This window comes from Ips typographus, linkage group LG8, assembly GCF_016097725.1.
Source record: "Ips typographus isolate SLU linkage group LG8, UJ_Ityp_2.0, whole genome shotgun sequence".
In the NCBI taxonomy this organism is placed as follows: domain Eukaryota; kingdom Metazoa; phylum Arthropoda; class Insecta; order Coleoptera; family Curculionidae; genus Ips; species Ips typographus.
In genome coordinates this window covers 1,254,830-1,278,986 of record NC_138429.1, presented here as the reverse complement: position 1 = coordinate 1,278,986, position 24,157 = coordinate 1,254,830, and the positions used below count along the sequence as shown (strand labels likewise).

Here is a 24,157-nt window from a genome sequence, read left to right as displayed (position 1 = left end):
CAACAAATTGCGACGTTGCCAAACATTTTAATTGCAAGTTTATCCATTTTCTATTTTCAAAACCGAATCAAATGTACAAAATGAATTGAACTCTGGATATTGAATTACTGACTGAAAAACGTTTTTTCCCATCCGTGTTAACGTTGTGTTTGTTTCGGATGTCCGGGGCTTTAAAATATGTCAAGCCAATCAGGAAAATAGCGAACATTACCGTGATTAGTTTGCAGTTTTGCAGCTGAATTCCAAATCAAACGTAAATTTTGTCACTTTTTTTTTTAAATAATCATCCTGCTTTTACAATAATAGAAAATTTGGGTTAACAATCAGTCCTTATAAAATGAAACCCTCATTTCCTAATCCTCTTTAACTATTTCGGACATGGACACTAGAGAAGAGGGATTAATTGAAGGGGATTAAAGTCTACGCGGGGGTTTCTTGTCAATTCAATTATCTTTCATAGATCCTTTGTTTTAGCAGTGATTCTGTGTGGTTTTAGAAGAAAATGCCACGTTTTTGTTAAAAACGCATTATGAGTATGCGTGACCATTAATCGTTAGCAGTAATCACACGCTTTTTCGATTTAAAAAGTTCTTAAAAAAAGGTCAAGGACGAACGATTAAATCCCAAAACGTCGTCAAATCAATTAGGATTCTTCACATAAATTAGCATTTTTATTAACTCCCAAAAAAAGACCCAAAATTTTCACATGAATTATTTATTATTTTTCATTCAAGCTGTCATATATTTTATGTACTTAATTTACCTCCATTTATTATAATAATAGTATATAGTATGTACAAACTTAGGGGCTAGAACTGACTAGAATGTGACGTAATAACTTGGTCCGAAACGACAATCTTGACGTTTGCTGAGCAAGATTTATGATAAGCCCACCTGTCTCCTATTTGTAATTTGTGATTGGGTCTTTTCTGACCAATCAAACTACGCACACATAGTAGGCTTAGCATTGTTCATATATCAGTCTCAATACTTTTGTTGCTGTCAAACTAATTTGGCCGAATTTGTTGCACTAAATTAACATACAGGGTGGTCCTAAATTGAGTTTGATTTTTACTATTATAATTCCTTAAGCCTTGTGACTAGGCTATTATATTTTACCCCTGTATGTTCCCTGGTTCTGCTAATTAAATCTTTAACCACCGATTGTTCAACTGAGCCTTAACGCTACAAACACTACAACTACGTGTAAAAGGGTATCGTGCTTTCCCTCTTTGAAATTTCTTACCTAGAAATGTACAAACTAAAAACACGTTTCACCTTGTACACATTTATACAGGATGAGCAAATTTATTAGGAATACTGATTCAAAAACGTCCGAACATCAAGGGGCGGTTTAAACTACAATGGTAGGTCCACAACGTAAACTTAGGGATGCAAGAAACCAATTTAGAGCGTTTTTTTTTTACCACGTTATACAAAAAGGGCTTAATGGGCGCCCTTTTCGGGTCCCCGATTTCAAACGTCGGTCGACAGTAAATGTCATTCGGATCCTCCGATAAACGTTTGAGAGGTGTAAGCGGTCGATATGTCTTTGTTGTTACGATTCGAGGGATAGTAGACGCAAGGACCTAAAATACATAAATATCACGATTGTAGTTGGTTAATGAGACAATGTTGTTTGTCCTCCAGTCGCCATTTTTGACTAGCTGACGTTTAACCCGATCCCACCGCAACTGTCACTGTCAATAATTAATCTCTTGGAGGACAAGCAATAAGTATAGTTTACACAACAAAAGTATTTTACTTACCTGGACTAGGAGTTTTCGTAAACTTTCTGCTGTCACTGCTTGCCCCATTCATTCTGCTATGTCTGCTACCACCGTTTCGGCTCATGCTGGTATTCTGACGATGAAGCCTTTAAAAAAGTATCAGTTGGTAAATAAGGAAACGAAGTTCTAAAACTCCCAGCCGTTATCGCTGTGACTTAAACAAAAAAACAATTTTAAAGTTATAAAGTTAATAAAACGACTGAAATTGAAACGTACACATATGTGGCAAAAGCCAAGAAATCCATTAACTTGTTTTTATATTTACAACAAAAGGTCCAACGCTATGTACAATTGAAATTTTTGTTGGTTTCAATTTAACTTTCTCAGCTTTGAATAAAATTGAATTCGCCTATACCGTTACCTCTAACGTTTAATAAATATTTAAAGGTTTTTTTCATGTGTTTCCAAGTTTTTCACATTTGGAAATAAGCAGTTGGTTTAATTAAATGAAAGTCGATATAGACGAAAATAGAACGTAATCTAAACGGTTTTATCTTATTATTCCAGACCATCACTGCCAAACTTTATGGACATTTTATGTGATAAGCCACAATTTAGTCTCTGAAGACCTTAAATTTGTTAAGGGGGAAAAAATTGCGCCTTGAGGCTAAATAACGATATAAATCTAACCTTAATAATGTCATAATTTAATTTGACAGACACACAGTTTGACCAGCTGTCACTGTGCTTAACCTGGCAACGAGAATGGAGAATGGAATCATGAACGTCAATATTTGAGTTCTAAATTTCCCCCGAAAAGAAATCCAGACAAATGTTTGACTTTAGGATTTTTCCAGTTTTGATGGAAATAACGTTCGAACAAACACTTTCCTTGACGTAATTGAACTTACCGAAAACTTCGTTCTCCGTTAGACACGAAACTGTCTTCGTGGGTGCCGTCGGGCGAGTCGCGTCCAGGAAAAAACAACGAATTGTGACAGAACAAAAAGAGAAACAACCGCTGAAACTTCTCCCCGAAAATCACGTAAATGACGAAATTGACGCTACTGTTGATCGTCACCAGCAAATTGCTCAGGTTGATCATCATGTTCAGATCGAACACGTCTTCCGTTTGGATTTCGAACGTTTCCACAATGTTGATCACCATTGGTAGCAGATTGCACACGAAGAACACGGCAACGACGCACATTAACATTGTTGCCAAGCCGATTTCTCTTTGTTGTAGTCGCGACAGACGTTGACGTTCGCGATTCGCTTTCAAAACCTGCAACAAGTGTCAAATGTCATTTGGTCACAGTGACTGTCTTTCATCACAAACCTTTGATTTGATTGTTATTATGCCTTAGTTACTTTTACCGATTTTAGCTGAGAATGGGTAAATATTTTACTTTACCAAAAAAATTTGACTGGTAACTTACAAATACTGTGTTTCTGGCAATTCAAATTTTGACACAACTTTCTGACCAAATGCACCAAAATTTGTAGTGTTTTTTTAGGTTATTGGATAGGAAATTTAATGAGGATTCCAAAAATGTGGTTAAAACAGTAATTTTCCAACTCTAAGTGAGTGCTAAAGTCGATTTTGCCCCTGACTGTCCTTTCAAGCTCTGTTTCTGAGAGTTCAAATTTTGACACCGCTTTTCTCCCTGACTGTACCAAATATTGTAATGTTTTCTATGCTATTTGATAGGAAATTTAATGAGGATTCCAAAAATGTGGTTAAAACAGTAATATTATCACTCCAAGTGAGTGTTAAAATCGATTTTGCCCTTGACTGTCCTTTCAAGCTCTGTTTCTGGGAATTCAAATTTTGACACCGCTTTTCTCCCTGACTGTACTAAATATTGTAATGTTTTCTATGTCATTTGATAGGAAATTTCATGAGGATTCCAAAAATGTGGTTAAAACAGTAATTTTCTCACTACAAGTACATTTTAAAGTCGATTTTGTCCCTAACTGTCCTTTCAAGCTCTGTTTCTGACAGTTCAAATTTTAACACTGCTTTTCTCTCTGACTGTACTAAATATTTTAATGTTTTTTATGTCATTAGATAGGAAATTTAATGAGGATTCCGAAAATGTAGATAAAACAGTAATTTTATCACTCCAAGTGGGCTTTATAGGAGATTTTGTCCTTGACTGTCTTTCAAACTTTGACACCGCTTTTCTCCCTGACTGTACCAAATATTGCAATGTTTTTTATGTCATTTGATAGGAAATTTAATGAGGATTCAAAAAATGTCCTTAAAACAGTAATTTTCTCACTCCAAGTGGGTTTTAAAGTCGATTTTGTACCTAACGGTTCTTTCAAGCTCTATTTCTGACAGTTCAAATTTTGGCACCGCTATTCTCCCTGACTGTACCAAATATTGTAATGTTTTTTATGTCATTTGATAGGAAATTTAATGAGGATTCCAAAAATGTGCTTAAAACAGTAATTTTCTCACTCCAAGTACATTTTAAAGTCGATTATGTCCCTAACTGTCCTTCCAAGCTCTGTTTCTGACAGTTCAAATTTTAACACTGCTTTTCTCTCTGACTGTACTAAATATTTTAATGTTTTTTATGTCATTTGATAGGAAATTTAATGAGGATTCCGAAAATGTAGATAAAACAGTAATTTTATCACTCCAAGTGGGCTTTATAAGAGATTTTGTCCTTGACTGTCTTTCAAACTTTGACACCGCTTTTCTCCCTGACTGTACCAAATATTGTAATGTTTTCTATGTCATTTGATAGGAAATTTAATGAGGATTCCAAAAATGTACTTAAAACAGTAATTTTCTCACTATAAGGGAGTGTTAAAGTCAATTTTGCCCCTGACTGTCCTTTCAAGCTCTGTTTCTGACAATTCAAATTTCGACACCGTTTTTCTCCCTGACTGTACCAAATATTGTAATGTTTTCTATGTCATTTGATAGGAAATTTAATGAGGATTCCAAAAATGTACTTAAAACAGTAATTTTCTCATTCCAAGTGAGTTTTATAGTCAATTTTGCCCCTGACTGTCCTTTCAAGCTCTGTTTCTGACAACTCAAATTTCGACACCGCTCTTCTCCCTGACTGTACTAAATATTGTAATGTTTTTTATGTCATTTGGTAGGAAATTTAATAAGACTTCGAAAAATGTAGTTAAAATAGTAATTTTCTCACTCCAAGTGGGTTTTATAAGAGATTTTGGCATTGACTGTCTTTTTAAACTTTGACACCACATTTCTCCCTGTCTGTACCAAATTTTACAGTGTTTTTTAGGTTATTGGATAGGAAATTTAATGAGGATTCCAAAAATGTGCTTAAAACAGTAATTTTCTCACTCCAAGTGGGTTTTATAGGAGATTTTGTCGTTGACTGTGTTTTGAAGCTCTGTTTTTGACAGTTCAAATTTTGACACCGCTTTTTTCCCTGACTGTACCAAATATTGTAATGTTTTTTATGTCATTTGATAGGAAATTTAATGAGGATTCCAAATATGTAGTTAAAACAGTAATTTTCTCACTCCAAGTGGGTTTTATAGGAGATTTTGTCGTTGACTGTGTTTTGAAGCTCTGTTTTTGACAGTTCAAATTTTGACACCGCTTTTTTCCCTGACTGTACCAAATATTGTAATGTTTTTTATGTCATTTAATAGGAAATTTAATGAGGATTCCAAAAATGTAGTTAAAAACAGTAATTTTATCACTCCAAGTGGGTTTTATAGGAGATTTTGTCATTGACTGTCTTTTTAAACTTTGACACCACATTTCTCTCTGTCTGTACCAAATTTTGTAGTATTTTTTCACGTTATTGAGAAGGAAATTTAATGAGGATTCCAAAAATGTGCTTAAAACAGTAATTTTCTCACTCCAAGTGGGTTTTAAAGTAAATTTTGTCCCTAACTGTCCTTTCAAATTTTGACACCACTTTTCTCACTAATTATCAAATTTTGTAGTATTTTTTCACGTTATTGAGAAGGAAATTTAATGAGGATTCCAAAAATGTGCTTAAAACAGTAATTTTCTACTACATTTGACAAGCTGTTGTTCATGACTGACAAACTGGGCTCAAAAGTTGCAAAAAGTTTAGAAAAGTTTTCTTCAGTTATTTTGACAGTGGTCACGTGACTGTCTAGCTACATTATCATCCAAAAACCACGTGATATCTGTGACTAATATCAAAACAGTCGAAAAATGCCTAGAATGTGCAAGAATTACAGTTACAAGCCTCCTTTGATTTCAAGTATGACGTATATCACCTGACCAACTCTCTAGCGAGCCCAGTTGACTTGATGAATTGGTTTGCCCGGTTTAGCCAATGTTGCCAACATATTTTAAGGCGCTAAATTTCAACAGAAAATGACATTTTGTAATGTTTTTGCGCCAACTAATCACAAAAATAACTTTCTTTCTTCTTTCAAGAATTCTTGAAGTTCGAAAAAAACTGCATTCAATTACATGAAGAGTTCTCAGCGAAATGCAGCAAAATAACGTGAGATTTAATGAAGCGTGGAACTTTACGAGGATGCTTTTGCCATTCCCATCTAGAAAATTCCCTGCCAGCTGGATTTGTTTGTTCGAATGAGTATTTCAAACCAATAATCATAACAAAAGTGTCTTTTAATTCAAAATGAATGAAATCAGCACAAAAAAAGGCTAATTAAAAATTCCTCACAGACAGAATGAGATGAGTGTCATTTCCAAGTTTGCGGCTATCGTTTCAACGATTTTTTAGCAAAATTACAATTTTTCTCGAACAAGAAAACCCCCGGAAACTACAGCGATATTCGGTTTAAGCTTGAGATCCCCACGGTCCATTTAATTCAACCTTTTTGCTAAGGCTTTAACCCCACTGAATCCCGATAATATCGAAGATACAACAAGGAATAATATATTTACAACTTCACAGAAAAATACTTTCTGTTTAAAGTTGATTGGCAAAAATTGTGATAAACTACAATGAGATGTTCCTCCATTTACTGAATCGAAAGTAATACATACAGAGTCAATATATCAACATGATCGAACGCAGTTATTTTGCATCCTACGCAAATTTAAATGTATTGCCGAGTTGAAAACGGTTTTTCACCATTTGATTAGACTTTTATATGCAACTGTCATCGATTTCTAGTAAGTGTCCCTCTAACATAAAAGTATCAAGCCTGATGGTTTATAATAAATTCGCAAAACCGTTAAACTAACATAACAAAACGGTGTAATTGTTTTGGACCCTATGAAGGTTTGCGATTCTAGGAAAACGCAATTTTTTGTTGAATTATTCAAAGCACGAGGGAAGCGTGGAGCGACTCTGAATAATAAATATTGGGGCGAATCAAGCCCTAAAAAAAAACCAGAAACGTAAATAAGAACTAAACTTGTTTGCGATCATTTGCGATCCAGGCGATAATCAGCTTTGGTGGGGACTAGTCGCGTCACGTAAAAATGACCTTTATTGACGTTGATTGAATAAATTTACTCTACTGTATGGTAGATGGCGTTAGTTGTGGTGTACTTTGTTCAATGACATTTCAAAGCTATTAAAATGTCCGTTTTCCCAATAACACAAGTTGGTTTTAAGGAGCACTTAAACTAAGTTGAGATTTGAATGTTACAGATTAGCATCATTAATTTTAAAGGTTTCAGATTAATTTAAGTTTAGACTGTGAATGTGCAATGGCATGCACTAGAAAGATAGTCACAGTCTGAACTTACCCCTGCAAAATGACTATCGGTGCATACGGCCATTAAACCGGCAAATCAAAGTTTTCATGAAGTCAACAGGGAATGCAAAAATGTGCGATTTTATGGTGAAGCCAACTTTGACGCCCTCTAGCGGCCAAACGGTATGACCAATCAACTCATGCGGGGATATTTTTGGAAAGCTTGTAATCTGCACTATCTTTTGTTTTCTATGACATTTTGACGTATCTTGTCAAGTAAGGGAGCAAATTAGGGTGAAAGCAGCAGGTGTCTAAAAATTAGTAATTTTATGGTGAAGCAACTTTGACGCCCTCTAGCGGCCAAACGGTATGACCAATCAACTCATGCGGGGATATTTTTGGAAAGCTTGTAATCTGCACTATCTTTTGTTTTCTATGACATTTTGACGTATCTTGTCAAGTAAGGGAGTAAATTAGGGTGAAAGTAGCGGGTGTCTAAAAATGTGATTTTATGGTGTATGGTTTTCATATTTGGAAACTCATGAGATTTCACAGATTGTCACGTGATAGTTGCTGTCATTTGTATACAAGCACCACGCGCAACACTGCACCCTTCTATTATAGAAAGTTATTTAAAAGACCATTTTTACGTAATTTTTTTTTTACGCGCCCGATGAGTTAGTCACGTGATAGTCGCTGTTATTTGGGTGCAACCGTCACGTGGTAATCAGATCAGTTACATCACACAGTCTTTGAAAATCAAAGAAGGCTTTGGGCCTGTCACTGATTCTGAGTAGGCTGTGCGATCGTAAATCGGTAAACGTAACCAAAGGGCATAATAACGAATAAATAAATGAATTCTGATTTAAAAAAAAACTAACCTGATTATAAATAGCTGCATTCAAAATGGCCAACGCTAGAAACGGCACCAAATACATGCAAATCAGGTACATCCAATGAATGTAAACGGTACGGTAGAACTTATTGTCCCGGAAATCCGATTGGACGGGACAGTAGACGGTGGTATTGAACTGGTTCGACCACTCCGATTTCACTTTAGCCTCCCACAATCGCGGTACGTTATACAGGGTGGAAAACGCCACGATCACTATCACGTAGATCCGGGCACGTCCGTACGTGCACAACGACCGCGCCCTTAACGGATGACAGACGGCCACGTACCTTTCCAGTGACACTGTCATTGTCAAATACACCGATGCCGTTTGCATCACAGTTGCCAATGGATACACTAGAAGAGCAATGTGCGGATAAATCCTAGAAAAAAAAACATCATTACTGCCATTCTAGAAATAGAATCACCAAACTCACTTGTAATAGTACACAAACAGCGACCCACTATGCGGATAAATACCGGGTAAACCAAAAAGTAGAATACTGGTGACAATAAGAACGGTATCGATCCGTGCCAAACCAATGAGCAAGTAATTAATACTGGATCGCATCTGCGGCCTGGACAATATAATCATGGAGATCAAATTGCCCAACAGTCCGAATCCTCCAATAATATTCAGCAGGATTCCATTGGTGATGAACCGGAAACGATTTAGCGAGTCCAAATTTTCCCCCATGCAAATACTGACAGTTAAATTGTCGGTAGGAACGGTCGATTTCAATTGAAAGTCGGTTGAATTGTCATGCCACCATTGGGTCGACACCAAATCCTTGGTGGTCATGGTGAATGGTGATGCAATCACCGCATCGTTGAGCAGATCAGGTGATCATATTTTTGGCTGTCCAACCTGAAAACAGACACCCTGTATGTATCATAAATGTGAAACAACTTAAATCAGTCAGAGTGAATTATATGCGTAATATTCAAATAAAATTTAATGGGGAAAACGTGTGTACGGATCAGAACACAATATGTCCTTATTAATAAACATGAACAAAATTGTATTATTAGTATTATTTAAAAAACAAATACAAAAACCAAAAACGTTCTTATTATTTATTTATTTGACATTTGAAAACCTTCTTTTGACAGCCGGAACGTTTTGACAACTGACACCTTCAAACGTCCACTTTCAAAGCCAACTCGGTTTTAACTTGCCCTAAGGTATTTAAAACCACGCAACCACCAGACAACGACTTCATGACCGCTTATCTCGAATTTAATTTCGCTGCAGCTGTTCTTTCTCCATGGGGACGTTCGCCCCCATTTCCAAATCGGGAGAAAACTCCATTATTTCCCCACTTTCGTGATATAAAAATGTTTTCCGCGTAGATGCACATGTCTTTGCGGTTGGATGTTTGATTAACTGGCCCTATTCACGTGACCATGTCAGAACCGTGCTATTTACCTTCAGATTGATTTACGTTTGGTAAAGTTCTGTTTACGGCACGTTTAAGCTGTAAGGCCGGATACTAATTAGTTTACAAGTTTATCAATTTCGCACCGAAATGGATGAATTACAATTTCCTGGATTTTGTCTGTTTGTATGTTTTAAAACCGACAAACTAATCAAAACTCGTAATTTACTTATTTACTTTAATTAAGAAATGTTATTAATCACAGAGGATATTTCTGTCAGTTTGGTGATAAAACATAAACCCTCTGGTGGTGAACTTTTGGAACTACTTTCCATCACATGCTTTTATACAAACTTTCTGTATATAGTGGTTACAAGAGCATTACAATTTACGGAAGGAGAATATTACCTGACCAAAAGAATTTCTCATTTTCCATAATTTTCTTCGGGTTCCATATAACCGTGATGGCGAAAATTGGTTGGACGAGCACTTAGAAAATGCAGGGACTTAATGGGTTCTGGAAACATTTTGAATGCCAGAAATTCCTAATTTCCCGGCAACTTTGCGGATGAAACCACCAGTTCAGTCGAATCTGGGAAACGTCCTAAAATTATGTAATTGTTTTAATTCATCCGCATTTTTTTTAACAAAAGATTCGTTTGGACTCGTGTTTTGGACGATGGTATTTTGGTCTGTGCGACAAACAGCTGTTTTCACCTATAAATAGGTCATTCTCGATTTCGAGTTGTCATTATTCCAGTTAAATACGGTGACATTAAGATAATTATAGCGGTACAAGGATACAAATTGTTGCTCACAGTTTCAATTATCGGGTCAAGAGCGATCCAGTAAATTTGGATACGCTTTAGTATGTTTCTGATTAAAATTCCTCACCAGATACAAAACAAAAAGTCCAAATGTGCAGTATTTGAGTAAATTACAGTATTGTTCGTAAATTGTAGCTTTTTTGATCAATCACTACTACCAGAATTATGCAAATAGAGAAATTTAAAATTATATGATAATATTTAAAATCAACTCCAAAACTGTAACTCAAAGCACGTGACTTAAACACTGCAAGCTCTTTTAGGGTCACATGGGCATGGCAAATCATCTTTGACATTTTTTTTTATCTAAATCCTAGCTGCATTTTTTAATCACGTGACATCATCATTATAAAATGGGATAGCGGTCACGTGACTTTTGAATCGTAACGCGTTTGGATCCGAAATTACAAACCGAAAAAAACGCCTCAAAAGTGTCTTAAATGGCAAATTATGGTGTAATACATGTGCAGAATAGGTATACGTAAATCACAACAGTGTTTCCAGTTTGCGACTGGTCCAGAAAGCTGAAAGTTGCTTTTTTTAAACAATTTCAAACCACCCACCGTGCTGAGATTCTCACAAATGCTGCACACGTTGATTTAACATTATACAAGCTACTCACACAGATTAACGTTTGGATTACTTACATTTACAAGACAACATATCGTAAATAGTGATCCTGGAAGGACATAAGTTGCGATTTCTTCGTAAACAAGCTTCAAACAAATGCCAATTCAACTGATTATCACACTACACTTGTCACTTTAGACACAACATAAGAAAAGCGTTTAATTTAAAGCAAAACAGCACTAAAGTCTATAAAGACAAAAAAAATAAACAAACAGTAACAATTATTTGAAATGTCAAAGGTCAAAAGTCAAACTCGCTCGCAAACGTCAAATTTTTGCTGAGTTGCCAGCTTGTGCAATACTTAATCCGTAGGGTAGATCCAAAATGTTATTTTAAATTACTTACCATATACAGGGTGTTATATCTGGTATAATTGAATTGTAATAGCAATGCGGTTATCCGTCTAGCTATTAACACCTTTGACAAATCATCAAATCATCTTTGACATTTTTTTATTTAAATCCTAGCTGCATTCTTTCAATCCATGATTTCCATAAGCCTTCTGATCTAAAAATCACGTGACATCATAATTACCAAATGAGATAGCGGTCACGTGAATTTTGAATCGTAACGCGTTTGGATCCGAAATTACAAACCGAAAAAAACGTCTCAAAAGTGTCTTAAATAGCAAATTATGGTGTAATACATGTGCAGAATATACGTAAATCACAACAGTGTTTCCAGTTTGCGACTGGTCCAGAAAGCTGAAAGTTGCTTTATTTAAACAATTTCAAACCACCCACCGTGCTGAGATTCTCACAAATGCTGCACACGTTGATTTAACATTATATAAGCTACTCACATAGATTAATGTTTGGTCAGTTTGGATTACTTACATTTACAAGACAACATACCGTAAATAGTGATCCTGGAAGACTGGAAGGACATAATTTGCGATTTTCTTCATAAACAAGCTTCAAACAAATGCCAATTCAACTGATTATCACACTACACTTGTCACTTTAGACACAACATAAGAAAAGCGTTTAATTTAAAGCAAAACAGCACTAAAGTCTATAAAGACAAAAAAACTAAACAAACAATAACAATTATTTGAAATGTCAAAGGTCAAAAGTCAAATTCGCAAGCGAACGTCAAATTTTTGCTGAGTTGCCAGCTTGCGCAATACTTGTACGATTGCATCAACCACCGCCTTCTCTACAAGAAAGCCAAGAAGGTGCATTCCAAAAATTCCAATATGGCCGAAATATGGGATTGACAGTTTGCATTTGTTTGTATTGTGGAAATTGAGTTTTTTGAGAATTAGACGAATGTTTACGGTTTAAAATCAAAACTTGAGGTTATTTGCCAAAGTAATTGTTGTTTATATGTTTATTGTTCTAGTGAAAGTGTAGTTTGTGTTCATTTTATTGTGTTATCACTATTGTTATTGTTCCTTCATTGTTCTATAATTTGTTGTTGGTTTTTTCAACTTAAATTCTATTGCCTCTACAATATGCCGTCACACTTGTTGTTTGCCAAATTGTAAAAACAATTTGGAGAAAGGCCCAAAAGTGTCCTTTCCTTTCCAAAAGACCCTGCTCAAACCCAACAGTGGTTGAAAGCTTTGAACTGGAATGATTTTACTCCAACACAATACTCAGTGGTAAGTACAATATGCTTTCTCATTCAGTAAACTTATTGCCTCTTACATACATAAGTGAGTTAAATTTTGAGGCCGCCTGCATTTTGAGAGCAACAAAGGTTTACTCTGAAGAAACAGGACAGCTTTTAGAAGTTCTATTGGCACATTTACATTTTAAAAGAAAGGTCTTGGTAATAATATAAAACCCATTTACCACTTTTGCTTACCTAGATTCAAGGATTTCCAAATTTTCTTTGATTGAGCAGTTTTTACATTAGTTTGTTCCTACTTTCCAAGACAAAGGGTTCTAACCAAACTTGCTTTGGCTGGACTTTATTGGATATAAAAAGCCATATCTATACATATCTGTATCAGGAATGAAGAGTTCTTTGATTTTTCACTCACAACTTCTAATCAACTACACGAAAAAATAAAAAAAAACATATTTTCTACTGCATCTCCATAGGTTTGTGTACAAAAAAAAAATTCGATAACGCCGCCATTAAAATGACATTCTAGGCTTTCTTGTTAAGAAGGCGGTGCATCAACAGCTCCGCAGGGTAGATCCAAAATGTTATTTTAAATTACTTACCATATACAGGGGGTGTTATATCTGGTATAATTGAATTGTAATAGCAATGCGGTTAATCGTCTAGCTATTAACATCTTTGACAAATCATCAAATCATCTTTGACACTTTTTTATCTAAATCCTAGCTGCATTCTTTCAATCCATGATTTCCATAAGCCTTCTGATCTAAAAATCACGTGACATCAATTTACAAAATGAGACAGCGGTCACGTGACTTTTGAATCGTAACGCGTTTTGATCCGAAATTACAAACCGAAAAAAACGTCTCAAAAGTGTCTTAAATAGCAAATTAGGGTGTAATACATGTGCAGAATATACGTAAATCACAACAGTGTTTCCAGTTTGCGACTGGTCCAGAAAGCTGAAAGTTGCTTTATTTAAACAATTTCAAACCACCCACCGTGCTGAGATTCTCACAAATGCTGCACACGTTGATTTAACATTATACAAGCTACTCACACAGATTAACGTTCAGGTCAGTTTGGATTACTTACATTTACAAGACAACATACCGTAAATAGTGATCCTGGAAGACTGGAAGGACATAATTTGCGATTTTCTTCATAAACAAGCTTCAAACAAATGCCAATTCAACTGATTATCACACTACACTTGTCACTTTAGACACAACATAAGAAAAGCGTTTAATTTAAAGCAAAACAGCACTAAAGTCTATAAAGACAAAAAAACTAAACAAACAATAACAATTATTTGAAATGTCAAAGGTCAAAAGTCAAACTCGCTCGCAAACGTCAAATTTTTGCTGAGTTGCCAGCTTGTGCAATACTTGTACGATTGCATCAACAGCTCCGCAGGGTAGATCCAAAATGTTATTTTAAATTACTTACCATATACAGGGGGTGTTATATCTGGTATAATTGAATTGTAATAGCAATGCGGTTAATCGTCTAGCTATTAACATCTTTGACAAATCATCAAATCATCTTTGACACTTTTTTATCTAAATCCTAGCTGCATTCTTTCAATCCATGATTTCCATAAGCCTTCTGATCTAAAAATCACGTGACATCAATTTACAAAATGAGACAGCGGTCACGTGACTTTTGAATCGTAACGCGTTTTGATCCGAAATTACAAACCGAAAAAAACGTCTCAAAAGTGTCTTAAATAGCAAATTAGGGTGTAATACATGTGCAGAATATACGTAAATCACAACAGTGTTTCCAGTTTGCGACTGGTCCAGAAAGCTGAAAGTTGCTTTATTTAAACAATTTCAAACCACCCACCGTGCTGAGATTCTCACAAATGCTGCACACGTTGATTTAACATTATATAAGCTACTCACATAGATTAATGTTTGGTCAGTTTGGATTACTTACATTTACAAGACAACATACCGTAAATAGTGATCCTGGAAGGACATAAGTGGCGATTTCTTCGTAAACAAGCTTCAAACAAATGCCAATTCAACTGATTATCACACTACACTTGTCACTTTAGACACAATATAAGAAAAGCGTTTAATTTCAAGCAAAACAGCACTAAAGTCTATAAAGACAAAAAAAAATAAACAATAACAATTTTTTGAAATGTCAAAGGTCAAAAGTCAAATTCGCTAGCAAACGTCAAATTTTTGCTGAGTTGCCAGCTTGTGCAATACTTGTTCGGCGTACGATTGCATCAACGCTCCGTAGGGTAGATCCAAAATGTTATTTTAAATTACTTACCATATACAGGGTGTTATATCTGGTATAATTGAATTGTAATAGCAATGCGGTTATCCGTCTAGCTTTTAACGCGCAACGACGACACCATAATGAGGATCGGTGTTGAATATTAATATGTGTAATCATTAACTCATCCCTTGCCTCTGCTGTTTGCCCATTTGCATCGAGGATGATGCAATCTCAACCTCACATTTAGTAATGGGTTCATTAAAAAGGCCCTTTGAGGAAATGTAGTTTAATATAAAACTTTACCTACTATTTTTACCTCAAACTGAATTAGAGAGAGAATAATTTGAAATCACAACGCCTTTGAATAATATGATATGTCTACGACCTTAGTTAAACGTTCTGAATAATCGCAGCCTAAAGGGCTACTTCAAAAACTAGTTTAGCGTAATGTCGTAATTGAACACTTGACAACACTGTAATAAGCGTATTCGTTGACTTGACAGTTGAGAGTTTGACATTGAATCGTTGAGAACGCGAAGTGAGTGGAAGTGTCACACGCACAAACTTCATGTGATCGATAGAAAAACAACTTTTCACTAAAAAAAATATCGAATTATTAAAAGTGGGTCAGGCAGACATTGGAAAAATGAAATATACACTTTTGTGTAGAAATATCGTACCTGGAAGATTAGTTTTCCAAATATAGCCCCTCTACAAGTTAACTCGATGATTTATGACTGCTCCAACTTATGTACATCATAGCTGAAAAACTGGCAAGTTTGAATATTCAAAGTAAACTTTTCCCATTAAAGTTATAGAAAATATGTCAGTCACTGGCAGTTTGTAATTAAAACGTTTCGTGAACAGTCAAAGCCTAAAATGCAAAAGGCATTAAACAAGAAACGTTTGCATTTGCATCTAGTTGAATTTCCTTCTTAATTACGAAACGTAAGTTCGTAATTAAAGAGAGACAACTCTACGCTGATTTTAGCACTAAAACTCGTAAAATCTGACTGAAAGCAGATTGGAACGCCCTGTATATTTTTGTTAAAAGCCTTTTAATCGATAAAAGCACTAAATGCATACAATTAGCCGATTAGAAAGATCAAACTTTGTCTAACGAGGATTATTATCTTTAAGGGCCGACTAAAAGGGCCCCGCTGGATTAACCACAGTGGGGCTTTAATTGGATGTCTATATAGCCCAAATTACAGTTTAGTAGCTTGAAATAAGGGCAGTTCAGATTATGTGTGTCACGTGCATACTTTTATAACCTAGAAATTGTCATTTTGGTCGTATTATAGTCCTCTCTTTCTCTGACTGTAGTAACTAGAAAGAGATGCATTTAGAATGTATCCAGTGCTCATGCAAAAAGTTTAATTAATAATTTTCTACGTCCTACATAGATATTTCTTTAATAAAAAAAATGGCAAAACAATAAAGTTTTCCAATTTTTTGCATTTTCTTTAAGAAGAAAATTGTCTTTCACAATTCGACGTCGTCGTTAATAAGTCTCTCTGCAAAATCATTGCTAATTAATCATCTTTGTAAGAGGGCGGAAGCAGTCAAAGTTCCTAAAGAACTTTCCGACTCGTCGGATACAAATTGTTTAACAACCTGCGGGTGGTAAGAAATGTCGTTAAACCAAAAGCCTACTAAAACTCAGGAAAAATTTAATTTTAAGGTTTGCATCCCTGAATCAAGCAAATTATTGTAACTCAAGAACGGTTTATTTGAACTCTTACAGAAACGCCATTGGAAAGAGCATAAAAAATACTACAAAATGAGCCAAAACTGACCTCTCTAGCTCTTCACGTTACCGAGATATTGAATTTCAAAAAGTAGTAAAAAAACACATTGCTTTGACCCTAAATTCCTCCCTTATTTGACAAGTTACGTCAAAATGTCATAGAAAACAAAAGATGGAGCAGATTTCAGGGTTTCCAAAAATGTCCCCACATAAGTTGATTGGTCATACCGTTTGGCCGCTAGAGGGCGTCAAAGTTGCTTCACCATAAAATCACTAATTTTTAGACACCCGCTGCTTTCACCCTAATTTACTCCCTTACTTGACAAGATACGTCAAAATGTCATAGAAAACAAAATATAGTGCAGATTACAAGCTTTCCAAAAATATCCGCACTTGAGTTGATTGGTCATACCGTTTGGCCGCTAGAGGGCGTCAAAGTTGCTTAACCATAATATCATATATTATATTGTAAATATTTTTTAGTCAGATTTCATGTATCTCTTAATTCGGCCGAGTTCTTGGCAAAGAAATGATTAAAATGTTACATTTTAGGTCTAACTCTGTTAGTTTTTGAGATATCAAAATACCTACTGCACCAGCGTCTTTTCCGGGAAATTTTAACATAAAATGACACCGAGACGTCAACTGTAACTTGACAAATAAAAAAGTTGTATTTTTTGACAGTTCCAGGCCGCCATTTTGAGTTTTCTGTCAAAATATTGACTTGCACCTTATTTTAAAGGAAATTTCACGTAGTTTCAAGAAATGACAGACAAAACGGCTTTTCAGGCCGCCATTTTGAATTTCCTGTCAAAATATTAACTTGCACCTCATTTTAAAGGAAATTTCACGTAGTTTCAAGAAATGACAGACAAAATGGCTTTCCATGCCGCCATTTTGAATTTTCTGTCAAAATATTGACTTGCACCCCCTTTTAAAGGAAATTTCACGTAGTTTCAAGAAATGACAGACAAAATGGCGTCCCAGGCCGCCATTTTGAATTTTCTGCCAAAATATTGACTTGCACCTCATTTTAAAGGAAATTTCACGTAGTTTCAAGAAATGACAGACAAAATGGCGTCCCAGACCGCCATTTTCAATTTTCTGCCAAAATATTGACTTGCACCCCATTTTAAAGGAAATTTCACGTAATTTCAAGAAATGACAGACAAAATGGCTTTTTATAGCAGACAAATGGTTATTTGGCAACATTGCACTCCGCGGACGTCACTCGTGACTTTGAGGTTATAAATCAGCTGATCGGAACGTGCTGTCAACCATCAGACAGCCAATAAAACTGCCGAAAGTCGTCCACGTCATCTACGCGGTAAAAACGTCGATTTGAATTGATTTACGCATCTTCAAAGTCCGGCAAATTACCAAAAAACCGTCTTTTTCGTAAATAAACTACTAATTTTACGGGAGATATATACAGGATGTTCATAAACAATTTTACACCTGGGGACCACTACAAATTGGTGTTTATTACACTCTTGGGATCGTTTAAGTGGCAAAACTAAGACCGCAAAAAGGAACTGAATAATTTTCTAATAACGACCCTGCTTTGATCTATTTTCAGATTATAAACTAGTTTGGTGTGGTCTAGTTTTTAAATTGTATTTAATTGAAAACTATAAATTGAGAAAATTATTAGTATTGTCGTAGGGTCGTCGTCGAATTTACGGGCAATTAACAAAAGCGTTAATTAAGGAAGATTTAAATCCCTTAATTTACACGGTTCAGGTCTGGAATACTCGTGTTATATCTTTTAAATCCAATTTTCTTCAACTTTGCTAAAATAAAATTCCCGTTTCGTATTATGTAAATACACGGAGGATGAGAAACAAAATGTGCATTTAAAATCGGTCATTTTTGAATAATGCGAAAAGAAGAAATCTTGCCCTTTTCTATTGGGGCAAACATAAAAATCTCTCGACTCTCTCATATATTATTCATAAAAATGCTTTTCCCCTTTCATTGTACTCGATTCTTTTTTATTTTATTCCTTCTTCAAACAAAACATTGAATTTACGTTAATTTTACTGGATTTAATTTTTAGTTGCATCACCTCGTATTATCTATATTACACAACATGGGTGTATAATGACATTCTGTTTTTATTTCGCTTTTATTTATTAGGCTCCATTACTAGTTTTATCGACACTGATTACTTCAGCCCACATTGTTAATTAAGTGCGTTTTAGTCAATCAAAAGTTAAAATAACCAATAAACGAGTTTACCGGACAATTTTAATGATAAAATTATCAATTTTCAAAATGCGATTACAAGAAGTCAATTATGATCTCTGGAATTTGTCCTTGTAACCCTAAACCTGGACAAACAATTTGGTATTTGTTTGTGATGTAATCAGATTGATTTTTTTGCCATGTCACGCTAACTAATGGACCTTTTTACACTTTCCCTTTGCCCTAAATATTATTTTACTGTTTTTACTCAATCCCATCAGAACAAGACAAAATGTAACGAACCTCAAAATTACCAACCTCGACAAAAGCCTTCAGTTTTGCGCCCTTTAAGGGCGACCATTCTCGATCGTTACCTTACAGACAGAAAAGTATAATGTGAAAATATGGTGCAACCGAGCTTAAGGTTCTAATATATCATTTCCTTTCGATATTATCGGGATAAAAACGCAGAGAAAATCTTAGAGATGGATGTGTAGGCTTAAGCTAGCTTTTCCAGTCGACAAATTAAATCATAACAAATTTGAGAAAAATAGTTCATAGGGATAATCGTGTAACAGAGAGAGAGAGACATAGATAGTGGCGTGTGCGAGATAAAAAATAGGCTAAAACGTTGTTGCCGCGTAGCTGTCAAACGTCACTCTGAGAGAGCGTCATTCAGCAGAACGAATTTGACGTCACGCGGCAGCATTTTTTGGTGTGGTGAAGCAACTTTGACGCCCTCTAGCGGCCAAACGGTATGACCAATCAACTCATGTGGGCATATTTTTGGAAAGTTTGTAATCTGCACTATCTTTTGTTTTCTATGACATTTTGACGTATCTTGTCAAGTAAGGGAGTAAATTAGGGTGAAAGCAGCAGGTGTCTAAAAATTAGTGATTTATGGAGAAACAACTTTGACGCCCTCTAGCGGCCAAACGGTATAACCAATCAACTCAAGTGGGGATATTTTTGGAAAGTTTGTAATCTGCACTATCTTTTGTTTTCTATGACATTTTGACGTATCTTGTCAAGTAAGGGAGTAAATTAGGGTGAAAGCAGCGGGTGTCTAAAAATTAGTGATTTATGGAGAAACAACTTTGACGCCCTCTAGCGGCCAAACGGTATAACCAATCAACTCAAGTGGGGATATTTTTGGAAAGCTTGTAATCTGCACTATCTTTTGTTTTCTATGACATTTTGACGTATCTTGTCAAGTAAGGGAGTCAATTAGGGTGAAAGCAGCGGGTGTCTAAAAATTAGTGATTTTATGGTGAAGCAAATTTGACGCCCTCTAGCGGCCAAACGGTATGACCAATCAACTCATGTGGGGATATTTTTGGAAAGCTTGTAATCTGCACTATCTTTTGTTTTCTATGATATTTTGACGTATCTTGTCAAGTAAGGGAGTAAATTAGGGTGAAAGCAGCGGGTGTCTAAAAATGTGCGATTTTATGGTGAAGCAACTTTGACGCCCTCTAGCGGCCAAACGGTATGACCAATCAACTCATGTGGGGATATTTTTGGAAACCTTGAAATCTGCACTATCTTTTGTTTTCTATGACATTTTGACGTATCTTGTCAAGTAAGGGAGTAAATTAGGGTGAAAGCAGCGGGTGTCTAAAAATGTACGATTTTATGGTGAAGCAACTTTGACGCCCTCTAGCGGCCAAACGGTATGACCAATCAACTCATGTGGGGATATTTTTGGAAACCTTGAAATCTGCACTATCTTTTGTTTTCTATGACATTTTGACGTATCTTGTCAAGTAAGGGAGTAAATTAGGGTGAAAGCAGCGGGTGTCTAAAAATGTGCGATTTTATGGTGAAGCAACTTTGACGCCCTCTAGCGGCCAAACGGTATGACCAATCAACTCATGTGGGGATATTTTTGGAAACCTTGAAATCTGCACTATCTTTTGTTTTCTATGATATTTTGACGTATCTTGTCAAGTAAGGGAGTAAATTAGGGTGAAAGCAGCGGGTGTCTAAAAATTAGTGATTTTATGGTTAAGCAACTTTGACGCCCTCTAGCGGCCAAACGGTATGACCAATCAACTCAAGTGGGGGGGATATTTTTGGAAAGCTTGTAATCTGCACTATCTTTTGTTTTCTATGACATTTTGACGTATCTTGTCAAGTATGGGAGTAAATTAGGGTGAAAGCAGCGGGTGTCTAAAAATGTGCGATTTTATGCTGAAGCAACTTTGACGCCCTCTAGCGGCCAAACGGCATGACCAATCAACTCATGGGGGGATATTTTTTGGAAAGCTTGTAATCTGCACTATCTTTTGTTTTCTATGACATTTTGACCTATTTTGTCAAGAAAGGGAGTAAATTAGGGTGAAAGCAGCGGGTGTCTAAAAATTAGCGATTTTATGGTGAAGCAACTTTGACGCCCTCTAGCGGCCTAACGGTATGACCAATCAATTCAGGTGGGGATATTTTTGGAAAGCTTGTAATCTGATCTATCTTTTGTTTTCTATGACATTTTGACGTAACTTGTCAAATAAAGTAGTAATTGAGGATCAAAGCAGCGAGTGTCACAAAATATGTGATTTTATGCTTCACTTTTTATTTCAAATAATAAAAACTAATTTTTAGTTACTTCAATAAAGCAAGTCGTAAAGACCTTTTTACTCGCCTTTTTAGCAAATTTCTCAAACGTAATTGAATCTGCATGTTAAACGATTGCATTCACAAAGACACTAATAATCGTTTTAAATATTCATCAGGAATTGGAAATTGAGTTTCGCGAATCTAATCCACATTGAACACTGGCTTTTTCGTGTTTTTCACCATCAGTCTAGACACTAAATAATTATTAGTGATTTCGATGTGTTTACGACCAACGAAAATAAGTTTGGAGATTCACAAAGACAGTTTCCTACAATAAACTTTGTTCGACAAAGTCGAGGGAGTCGTAATTTTCCTTCCAACTTGTTTTCCTCCCACTTGATAAATCACCCTCTATTTGGTAAATTATAACCTCGATTTACGGTCATGATTTTTAATTTGCTTAGCTCAGTTTAAACCCAGATGGTTACATTACGTTGCCAATTTTAGTTTGATTTATCACAAAAAAATTGAAGTAATGGAAAAATAGTGCACTTTTCAAGTGCACTCGGTGTATTTTTAGACTAAATTGTGGTTTGTAATTTACTAAAATTACAGCATCCTGTAATGGAGCGTGCTAATTAAAATTCCTACAGCAACCAGGCCATTTAAATAGTTTTCTTCTTTCAACTTGGATGGAAAACTTCCGAAAGATAAAGACGAAAAGTTTTAAGTGATTTATGTAAATCAAATCCCTTAATGGATTTATACCGCAACTTTTCTTATTTCAGCACACTGTTGTTCCTGATAAGGCTTAATATGTTGTTTATAAGCATCTACGGGGTGTAATTAAATAACGTGTAGTGAATTATTTGTATTTGAGAACAGACAAACAAGAATAAGGTCATCAAGACAATCAATTTTGGTCTTTGACATATTTAATAAGACAAAATGGCGTTTGAATGACATATTGATTGAAGGGAGTTTGTGATTGGTCTAGAAAAGGTGCTTTTTTTGACCAATCACAAACTAACCACTGTACAAACTGACCTAAAAATCAGTGCCTTAAGTTCGGTCACCTCTTTGTCAACTTTAATGGTTGCAATGTTATACAGTGTGTCCCATATTGGTTCTACAGAGTCGGTTAAATGGGGAAAATTTTAGAGAATTTTATGTGAAACTTATTTACGGTTTCCAAATTAAATTATCTTTTTCCGTTTTCCGGAAAATTGGGAAAACGTTAGAAGCTGCATTTCAAATTTAATAATTATTGCTTACAGCTCCTTTCCTAATATGCCAGTAATGCCCACTAATTTCTTGTAATGCCCACTAATTCCTAATAAGTAACCTAACCTAACCTAGCCTAACAGTTACAGGGTGACCGAATATTCCAGCCCAAAACTTCCCAGTTTCACAACGTTGCCAAATACATCAAAGAAGAATTATTCTATAATTTAAAGACAAACATTCTCTTACTGCTGGTTATTAAGTTAATTAATTAAGCACTTAGCCCGAAATGTTTGAGGGAGGTAATATATTTCTAAGTACTTTTGCTTAATTGTGTTTCAGCGAGGAGATCGCTGGTCGAGATCAACCGGACAGGATTGCCTCCTGGGAGTTTTTTATTAAATTACCTCAAGACAAATTTGCATCGTAAAACAAAAACGTTTTGGGAAAAATCATTTACGCAAAAAACTGACAATTTTCCACACTGAAACCAGTAAATTTCTTTTAGAAAGCCCGTTCAGTGTCCTGTCAATGAAATCGATACAACTTTAATATAAAAAGGATCCGGGCTCCTCGTCTACTTAAACTTCTTCTGAGTTTTTATTCTGGGTGTTAAGAAACTAGTTTCGTTAAATTGAAAACGTTCTGCAGTATACCATAACAAAAAAAACGTTTGGCAACACTGTTTCTTGACAGTACTGACAAGCGGTCATCTTGAGGGTTACATTCATAATTTTGATTAGTAAACACTCTCAAACAGTTTCAGTGTTATTTTAATGATAAACAGCAACAAGGAACAAAAAAATAACTCAAAATTTTGCTAAGAAAGTAACACAGAAAGATTATAAAAATAAACAAATAAATAACCATGCATGCAACACTTTACTTGACATTACTGACAACCGGTCATCTTGAGGGTTACATTCATAATTTTGATTAGTAAACACTCTCAAACAGTTTCAGTGTTATTTTAACGATAAACAGCAACAAGAGACAAAAAAATAACTCAAAATTTTGCTAAGTAAGTAACACAGAAAGATTATAAAAATAAACAAATAAATAACCATGCATGCAACACTTTGCTTGACAAATGTAACATCCGTACTTGTCAAGGTACGAGCGTGTTTCGTGCAACCGCGTAGTAAAAGTTGATTAGGCTAAAAATAACAAACAACAAATCCCTTTACGGCAAAATCCCTTAAGGGCCAAATACTGTTATCCAATTTTTCTTGTCCGCACAGACCAAACAGCAATATAAACCCGGCGAGTCGGCAATCACAATTATTTCGAAAGAAAACTCCCATGGAGCTATTAATACCACTTATTTAGTAGACGCGTTAAATTAAATCGAAAACTATACAAGAAATCGCGATTAAAGGCACTGGAACTAAACAGGTTGGGCAGGTAGTCTGCGCGAAAAAATCGAACATTATAATTGCCAGCACCTGATAAATCACTTAAAAAACTTGAAATTACATATTCGGTTTAAATGCGGGTTTTAAATCGCAAACGGGGAA

General features: G+C 35.4%; 1 protein-coding gene across 12 annotated transcripts in view; it reads right to left on the bottom strand.

The window, feature by feature from the left end:
• FMRFaR (FMRFamide Receptor) overlaps positions 1 to 24,157 on the bottom strand; it is a 50,154-nt gene that overhangs the window by 22,051 nt on the left and 3,946 nt on the right. Inside the window, exons 1-7 of one of the 12 annotated variants that reach the window (XM_081985990.1) lie at positions 13,288 to 13,442; positions 10,062 to 10,257; positions 8,712 to 9,142; positions 8,264 to 8,657; positions 2,642 to 3,015; positions 1,770 to 1,876; positions 700 to 1,589 (exon numbers count right to left, since the gene is read on the bottom strand). In XM_081985990.1, coding sequence (XP_081842116.1) covers positions 1,501 to 1,589; positions 1,770 to 1,876; positions 2,642 to 3,015; positions 8,264 to 8,657; positions 8,712 to 9,076 — 1,329 coding nt within the window. In that variant the 5' untranslated portion in view covers positions 9,077 to 9,142; positions 10,062 to 10,257; positions 13,288 to 13,442 and the 3' untranslated portion in view covers positions 700 to 1,500. Of the gene's footprint in view, positions 1 to 699; positions 1,590 to 1,769; positions 1,877 to 2,641; positions 3,016 to 8,263; positions 8,658 to 8,711; positions 9,143 to 10,061; positions 10,258 to 11,127; positions 11,326 to 11,946; positions 12,142 to 13,287; positions 13,443 to 14,644; positions 14,762 to 24,157 lie in introns of those variants that run through there. The other 11 variants (XM_081985987.1, XM_081985991.1, XM_081985986.1 and 8 more) reach the window with 11 other exon arrangements.